The 9,349-nt window shown below is 39.1% G+C and overlaps 1 protein-coding gene across 6 annotated transcripts in view; it reads left to right on the top strand.

Moving 5' to 3' along the window:
- Positions 1 to 755: 755 nt before the first annotated feature.
- Positions 756 to 9,349, top strand: part of LOC119183590 (uncharacterized) — a 35,974-nt gene continuing 27,380 nt past the window's right edge. For 2 of the 6 annotated variants that reach the window (XM_037433747.2, XM_075888801.1), the window contains exons 1-2: positions 869 to 1,111; positions 7,953 to 8,081. In XM_037433747.2, coding sequence (XP_037289644.2) covers positions 7,993 to 8,081 — 89 coding nt within the window. In that variant the 5' untranslated portion in view covers positions 869 to 1,111; positions 7,953 to 7,992. Of the gene's footprint in view, positions 1,112 to 6,929; positions 7,032 to 7,952; positions 8,082 to 8,573; positions 8,621 to 9,349 lie in introns of those variants that run through there. The other 4 variants (XM_075888799.1, XM_037433739.2, XM_075888800.1 and 1 more) reach the window with 4 other exon arrangements.

The raw sequence follows: 9,349 nt of genomic DNA, 5'->3' as shown, positions 1-9,349 counted from the left end.
ATATCGTAGCAGTGATAATGGGGCTTTTACAATAGATTAAGACCTCTCGAAATTTCATTGACAAGGTAATGGAGCAGGGCATATTATCAGATGAAGGATTTGAAGTTTTCGAAGCATCGTTTTGTCCGGATATCCAGGAGCTTCTCGAACGAGAACGTAAAAAGCCAAATACCTATATATATATATATATATATATATATATATATATAAAGGGAAATAAGTGTATACCTACGGGCTCGTTTTTCCATGTTTTAACACAATATTAATGAGATATAACAGACAGTAATGCCAAGGAATGTACAGGGGAAGTTATTAGAACCAATGGAATGTAAGTAAGTAGAAAGAAAAATGGATGAAAAAATAACCAGCCGTGAGCAGGAATATATATATATATATATATATATATATATATATATATATATATATATATATATATATATATATATATATATATATATATATATATATATATATATATATATATATAGTGGGAGTAATAATTCAATGGGCCAGTTAGTCTTCGTGAAGGTATGGGATATGGCACAACGGGAGCGTTGTCAACAAGGATAAATATATTTATTTCCCAACAGTTTCGGGAGGGGACCTCCCTTCATCAGGGGATGAGTTATATATATATATATATATGGTAGGCCACTGATCCTTGTTACTTTGGTTATCCTTTCTCTGCAATTGCTCCTCGCGCTTCATTAGGGTGGGCAGTGATGCGATTGTGATGTTGCAGGTGGGAAACGCCAGGAGCAGCCATGCCACCGTTCTGATTTTGGAGTAAGTTATGGTGTGGGAGAACTGGAGCAGCAGCAATGGTAGTGAGAAAACGAGAGAGAGCCGCGTCTCCTAGCAACCACCTCCTCCTCCTCTTTGACACACAGTTGTCGACTCTCCGCGCAAAGGTATGTCCGAATCGCTGCTCTTTCGTTCGGTTCGTGGCATTTGACGACAGCATTCGCTCGCGTCATCTGCTGAGGGTAGGGTAAACATATGCTGTTGGCACTCTGTAACACGCCGGCGCTTTTTACCGACTCGTACACGCGTTTCGACTACAAATCGCCCACTGACGTTGCATTCACCCGAAGACGGCACCACGACGACGGTGAGTTGACTGTTGACGCTACAACCGTGATGCCGCTAGCGACATCGCTCGTTTATGACTGATCGTCTCGATTTTTTCAGTGTCGCATTGGTTCTGAAAATACACCAAAGAAGAACACACGCACACACACAGAAAGAGAATAACTCGTTTCGTAGTTTTGCTCGCCTTGTTAGCTTTTCACGGTCGTGCTTTCCGATCGTCCGGACCACTGTAAACGTTAAAAAAAAAACGCGATTATTTCTGTCGTTTGTTACTGCATCTGATATGGAAACTTGAGTTACGCCACCAGGAATTTGACACGGTGGCATAGTATTGTTTTGATTTTTCATATAGCGTGGTTACAATAAAGAAAAAAAAAAACGTACTATACTCGGAGTATGCTCACTACTAGGCAGTTTCCGTTCTGTGTTCGCGAAAGGAACAACCACTTGTAGATGATTTCGAACATGCGACCACGAATACCGATACTTGTCCGGATTAACTCAATCGTACCAATAGTAAAAGTGAAAATCAGATTTGTCGATATACTAGTGCTTTCGTGATATTCGTTACGAAACCGCGATATCGTACGTCAAAGCCACGGTTTTCGAACTCTTCACATCGTGGCAGCGAACTCCTCACCCGCGGTGTTCTGACTACTAATGCGCTGCGGTCGGATTTTGCTGGATTCGAGTTTTACAAAGGCGCAGTTTCGAAATTTGCGCTAAACTACGTAGAAATCCCTGCCACGCGTCTCAGTTGGACACAAGATCAAAATGTGTTGTTTGCTTATTTCCAAGAATGGAGCTGATGATTGAGAAAGGAAACAGTATAACAAAAAACACTAATAATAATAATAATAATAATAATAATAATAATAATAATAATAATAATAATAATAATAATAATAATAATAATAATAATAATAGAGTGTTGTACATACTTTACATACCAGTGGTATGCATAATAATCTTCACACCTAGTGGTATAACTCATTGATCTGTGCATATTTTATCATGCTTTTCAATTGAATGACCTTGAAAACGGTGTAGTTTGGGGTGAAACCAGGGGGGATTTAAAAGTGCCCGAGTGCAAGGTTTCGCAACTTCTTTAATAGCAAGTGTGAATTATAATTTCTACGACTGCCTCCCTGCTGTGCTTTACGTTTGTCGACTTGTCAAACTGCCTTTGAGCAGCTTTTACCTACAACCGCTCCATCTCTCTTTGTAAGATGGGAAATAAATTGAATTGAATTAGGTCTGAACTTGCCCTTGATTTACCTAAGAGAATTGCCTTTTTGGTGTATTGCTTGTTTTTAGAAATAGTGGTTTTGTTATGGTAGCATAAATATGGTGTTAATCTTAAAATGAGCAATTACTGTTCACTGAAAGAGGCGCTTAAACTAGTTGGTTCAAATTCGTTATGTCGTGTCTTTCCTGGTCTTTGTCTTGTTTTAGAGCTATTTTTTTATAATGAAGTCGCTACTCCTGATGAAACTAGTGCATTCAGATGAGTATTGGTAATATGATGTCTAATAACATTAGACAATATTTTGAGGCTTCTCGAGATTACATCTACTGAAATTATTGAAAATATGTACTTTGACTTAACAAAGAAAATATAACAAAAGCTATGCAGACAATCAACTATGCTGGTGGCATCCTGAGTGTGCACTAGCACAGTGCATACTAAGGATGCCTACCGCATAGGTGGCAATACGTCGGTGTACTTTTTGTTATATTTTGTTGTGTTAAGTCAGAGTACGTATTTGTAATCATAAACTCACCTGGCTTTTAGAACATTTTTGTGTGTAGTAAAATACCCAATAATGGCAATAGGAGACTGACAGCTTTGAAAGAAATTGGGATGTATTACTCAAAGGCTGTAGGAACATTCGGTTCCTACCAGGGACAAGGTTTTTTTTTTTTTCCACTTTACTTCCTGGCTACCTATGCCGAAAAAACAGCTAAATGCAGCAAACATTGTCTCTGATATCTTCCTTGACTTCAATGCCTGGCAGTTTCATCAGGTTAAGCAACCAGTACCTTAAGGAGACACATTGAGCTGTACCTTTCTGGACCTATTAGCAGTCTCAAACTCGTTATATCATGTGTGTAAGAAAAGTGTTATTCACTTTAGCTTGTTATGTAAGCTAATGTTTTATCATTCATGCCCATGGTAAGATATCAGAGGTCTGGCTTCACCTGCGGCTCATGATTTCCTCCACAGCATTTATTTTTAATACCTCCTTTGCCATAAAATCCCAAGAAAGCACCGCCATTTCTCATGGGAGACTTGGCATATGCGGTCTCTTCTCTCTTACCGCCATTTTTAATGTATTATTCACTGTTTCTATTTGTTGAACAAGGGTGAATGAAAGCATCAATAAAAAAGTATTTAATCAGGAGCAGGTGTTTGCATTCTTTATTGTGAGTGGCTCTTCCATTTTGAATTTTCAAACATGACCGAGCAAGGACCCCCCTTCCAAATCTTCTCGAATTATGCTGTAGGGGCTGATTGCTCAGGATTTTATGGTAAACATGTTGAAATGAAAACAGGGTTTTGCATTCATGCATGCGATTCATGCAGAAAGAAAACGCTAGAGTGGAACCTCTCGCAACTTTTTGTGAGCTAATGTGCAGCCAGCATCTGACCTCACTAACCTCTGGCCTTTTTTTTTTTTCTATTAGAAAATGTTGTGCCTTGCACTGATCACTTAATAGCAGATAACAACTCCTTTGAGATATGTGGCAGCAGCCTCGTAAATTCACTCCCTTCAGCTTGCTTTCTATGACCAGCATACTATAAGCTTCGAGCACACATGTAGAGTAGTGAAAAAGTATAGGTGAGCCTAAACACTTGCATGCAGCAGGGCACCCGAAAACTTGATTGAGCTTTCAATTAGTCAAGAAATCTATTACAAGACAATATGTCATGTTTAGATAAGTATCATTCACTCGGAAGGAAATACTTTGACCATGGCCAACAGCGGGCCTACAGTAAAAATAACGTGTATTAAAAAGTTTCTTGAAAAAACAAATATTTTATTGAAAAAAATTTCGGCAGATCCCACGTACCTTGGGAATCAATGTTATGAGAAGCATGCGAATTGAAGGTGACTGTGTTGTAATTTTTTTATTAAGTGAACCGTTATGAAGTGACAATTAAGATATGTACTAATGCATACAAAGGAATACGTTAAATAGTAACATGTGTCTTATATAGCCAGTTGTTGACAGTTGCGTAATGATGCCAGCAACAACAGGGATATTAGCAACACCAGAAGTGGTACGCTGATATGAAGCATTAGTGCTCGCGAGACTGGTAGCCTAAACGCTGCTACATAAATAAACTTCAGCAGATGGCATCTAACTACACCGAATGTCAACCTGACATGACGGCTGTATCATAGTACATAGGCAATGTTTATAAAATTGGATAGTCAGCACTGCAACCACAACTGACGTTTCATGAATGTTACGGTCTATTTGAAAAGTAGTTCTGAGACCTGTCGTGGCTCTCTGGTAGAATACTTGATTGCCATGCAGAATTCTGGGATTTGATTCTTGTTGGGACCCCTGACATTTATTCTTTTCATTCAATGCTACCGATGTCAGTTTTTTTAACGCTCATCTGTTGAAATGATCCATGTCTATTCTCGCTATTCCTGGGTAGATATAAACTGTCGACCACCTGTGGGTACGTACGTGAATACCTGCGATACATACCCGAGGGCGTGTATGTGCCACAAGTCTGGCAGAAAGGGTTTGACGATGTATGGGACAGGATTTTGACATTATTGATGTCTTGACCAGTGAGTCATATTCGTCAAACCATCTTACCCTGCTATACTACAGTAATTTTGGTTTACCCCAAGTTAAGGGGATGATCACGGGAGCAACTGGATGTAGGTGGCTATACATACAGACACATGCTCAATGTGTCTGCAGTACACAAAGACAAGCTTCGCATTTAATTTTAAGCTTCAGCTTATCCTATAAGCCAAGTGAACGGTCAGTGTACTCCTAAGTGGATAACATTGCTTAAAATTCCTTAATGTTGTGATTACATGATGTACTTTACGCATATCTTTTTTATTTGTGTCCCTGTGTATGACAAGCCATATACAAAACGTCTGTCCTTATGTGTGTGCATTTACACTGGGTTTACTTATGTTAGTTCGTACTGAAACATTTGTGATTTAGTAGCGTACTCTGGGGCTCTATTGCACTTATACTTGACGTGTTCTGCTGGGTTGCATTTCTTGTCCTTTTTATCTTTTATTTTCACTAAATGAGATGGTGCAGCCAATGCTGCCATAAAAGCGCCAACCTTTCCTGAAGTTCATTTCAATAAAAAGAAATTTAAAATAGCTCTCCCATATACTGCTAATACTTGTGAAATGCAAGACCTTTCACTTGTGCGACCAAGTTAGTAGAGTGTTGCCATTGTCTTTCAGTTAGTGTTATTTGATCATTACATCAACTTTCAAAGCCCCAGAATTTCCTAGCACTGTTGCGCTCATTGGCATCAGCGAACACTAACAGGGTTCCTAGTGCATTCACCTAAGATGACTCCAAGGCATATTCCTCTTATTCACAGTCGATGTATTAGAAAGCAGGAAACACGAGCCATGGCTTATGTTGTTTTAAGAACAGTGCAGGGAATGCGTACTGACCTTCCAGATGCATCAGGTGGCTGGCCTCGTTAAACCTGATTCAAGGGCTGATGTAATTAGAGTTCATGCATGGCCTCCGAGATGTGTGACCAAAAGGGGATCTCTGGAGACAGCATTCATTGTGGGGAAATTCATTCGGTCTTTGTCATTTGTGTCTAGAGTTGTGAAAGCTGCGCAGTGTCAAAATGATGTTGCAGAAGAAAGTCCGGAAACAGGCGGTGTCCTGTTTGCCGAGCTCCAGCCAATCTGTAGATGCCCAGCTCCCATTTATTTTTTATTAATTTAATATAACCCCTAAAGGTACCCAAAGGGGCCCTACATAGGGGAACAGATGCATGAAGCAAAGTGATGTATGTTTGCACAGGGCAGGACAAGATTATACAAAGTAACAAAAGCGAGCGAAATACGCAAATAAAAAAACAAAACAAGGTTCAATCAGTGAATGAGAATTAGAGGAGAAATAGAAGATTGACTAAAGCAAACATGAATTAAGGGCGCTAACAAATATGGTATTCAAGAAAAAGAGGTAAAGTAAAATGAATTCTTAATCGGAAACTGCCACGTTTGCACTTAACAAATAAATGAATATTGGTAATGAATATCGTTAACAAATTATTACAACAAAAAAATTATACACTGAAGAACTTATTAAAAAACGTGGAAAGTGTATGTGTGATGAATATTCACTCGAAATTGTGTGAAAGTTCCTGAAACATGAAATTGGCTTCAGTGGCAATGTGGGATGGCAGGTTATTTCACTGTGCAACTATTGTTCGTCGGATGAAAGCTACTGCATTAAGTAGGCAATAGTAAAAAGAAAAGAAAAAACTAAATTTTGGTAAATTGAATGAAGTGGGAAATATGTTTGTACTTGATTGCAGCCCCTTCTTTTATTTTACTGTACTTGAGCTTGATAAAGATTTTGGATTTGGCAATACCTCTGTATAAGATTAAGACTGTTATGTTTTGTGTTCAATGTTGAAGCAAACAATCGGGATCCATTTGACTGTTTGTCACTGTTGTCTCCTAAAGCAGTGTCATGCTATCTCTCCTTGCCTTCTTAAGATGATAAACAAATGAAATCTCAAGTAAAAAGGTGTGTGTGTGTGTGTGTGTGTGTGTGTGTGTGTGTGTGTGTGTGTGTGTGTGTGTGTGTGTGCGCGCACGTGTGTGTGTGCATGCGCGTGTGTGTGCACGTGTACACTTACACGTGTGCCTTCGCCTGCTTGTTTTCTCCTACCTGCAAGAAGCGAAGAAAGAGAGGTGACTGCTTTGAAGAGACTTTGCTGCTAAACCAATAGACATATTTTACTTAGAGTAGAAATTGCAAAACAAGTTCTGTTTTTGTTTGGTTCCTTGTACTGCTTGTGTCAGTGGTTGCTTTGTGTAGAGAGATCAAAGCACCAAAGCACGGCAAAACATATCCAAATGTAGTAAAGCAGTAAAAAGCTCAGCTGCATGCACCATGTCTTGTCTACTGCTCAGAAAAATTCTAATTTGCAGTTGAACTCCTTTATAAGAGGCATGCACCATGCAGCAATTCTTGTCCCTTATAGTATGAGTTAAAAGCAGGGTACCACATAAGCATTTTCTTATCAACCTGTATTTTACTGTAGGCACACTGCTGTCTTTTATTCGCAATTTTTTCTTACGTGAATGTCTCCTATGAAGGAATTCGGCTGTAGTGGCATATATTAGAATATGCTTCCACAATGTGCAACCCATATAATTGGTTAATTTTTATTTTGGGGAGTCAGTCTAGAAAGACGTCATTTGTATCCGTCACTTCAACTGAGACTTTTCACCAACAGCTGCTCTTTCGAAATTGAACTTCTAGGCAGTGCACACAAAATCTTGATTGTCTACTTGTTTTTAACTATTCAGGTCCCTTTCTTTTAGTGCCTGCTCGATGAACCACCCCTTATCATGCCTCAAACATCAGACACCTGCACACTTTCTCCCGCACATGACCGAACGTTGAAAAATTACCTGCCATAGTTCGTTCATTGCCCATTTCTCAGTTTTTAAACGTTATTGCCGACTTATAGTTCCTTTACATTTTCAATGTTCGTGTTTCTGTCTCTGCACATCCCAATTATTTTTACTTACCCACACCTGCCATAGCACTAATGAGCTGTATATTTAAAATGAAGTCATTGCACAAGCTTTGTCGTGACTGAACAGGTGGTGCCAGGCATACCTCTACTCGACACCCGGCTGTGGAATGAAAAGGCTACCTCCTCTGCTTGTTGTTCTTTTTGTTGGTGCTGGCATCTATGGCTCTGAAGTTGCAGAACCAGTTGATCCTAAAAAGTGAGTGAATTTAATATTACACAACAAGCCTTTCATTCATCTTTTGTCATTTCTTACACATTTCTTTTTCTACTGCCAATTAGGAGAATATCTGCACAGACAGAGATGATTTCCCACTGTTGAAGTGGTTTTTATTTGAGGCACTTCTTCTTTGCACATGGGTGAAGCTTATATGATGCTTCAGTTATTTCCACAAAATTTGGTTGTTAAGGGTCCTGCACCATGTTTCGACATGTCAGTGGACTGCTGCATCTAGTAAGGGTGAGCTGTCAGCCAAGGAAAAATCTGGCTTGGTAGGACATTTTTCTTTTGAGCTTAGATTTCATTACACAGAGCTGGTGAAATCTCATCCGAATGAGGATGTGGCACTTGAAGAGAAAAAGAGAGATTCATACAAAAGTAGTGTTACCCTTTTGTAATAATATTGATGTTCAAGTTGAACAGTATCACCACTTGTTTACCTAATTCGTATTCCCCTGAAACAACATGCAGGCAACATGCAGTTCAAAGGGTCGCCTAAAGATTTCTGAGAACGAACCGTACGTCTTGTTACCAATGTTTATGCTGCTTGTATAACTCGGCTATTCTTTTCTTGACACTACCAAGTAAAATTAGGCATGCTGAATTGGGCTGTTTCGAAGCCCCTTCAAACTGTGTGTAATGCACTTTGCTAGTCTGAAGATGTGAGGCAGTACTCCGAAGGGGTTGTTGTGTATGCTGGTTCTGCAAATGTGGCATGCCACAGTTTGGGAAGTTGTGTGCTTTTTTAACACAATGCTGGAAGGCTCTTTATTAGGCATGTGTCAGTGGTTATTCTTGAGAGCGATAGTATTGTGAATCATGTAGTGCCAGAAGTGTCTTAAATCACATATATTCACGGAAGAACACCATATCATGTAGTGACCGCGAATAATACAAAGACATGCTTCCACATGTAAAAAAGGATTCAGATTATAAACAAAGAAAAAAACAATAAAATATTATTGGAAGCTCATTGACCATTAGCCAATTGATACTGCAAAACCTGTTTGTGATAATCTGCTATTCAAATACAACCCTGAAATTTTTTCCTTGGGTTGTGTAAACAACTTAAATTGTAGGTAAAGGAATGTAGAAGTAATCCAGCTATGGCCTGAGTGTAAAAGCTGTCTGAAAGAGAATGTATTCTGTTTGTACAATTCTATAAAGGGCTGTTGAATGGTTATGTTTTTATCGAAGCCTCTCTGGATCCAGGATTTCTCTCTGCTGAGTTGATGAAAGAAAGGGAA

This window comes from Rhipicephalus microplus, chromosome 3 (genome assembly GCF_043290135.1).
Source record: "Rhipicephalus microplus isolate Deutch F79 chromosome 3, USDA_Rmic, whole genome shotgun sequence".
NCBI classification, from domain to species: Eukaryota; Metazoa; Arthropoda; class Arachnida; order Ixodida; family Ixodidae; genus Rhipicephalus; species Rhipicephalus microplus.
Note: the sequence above shows the minus strand (reverse complement) of the source record. Positions and strands in the feature narration are given on the sequence as shown.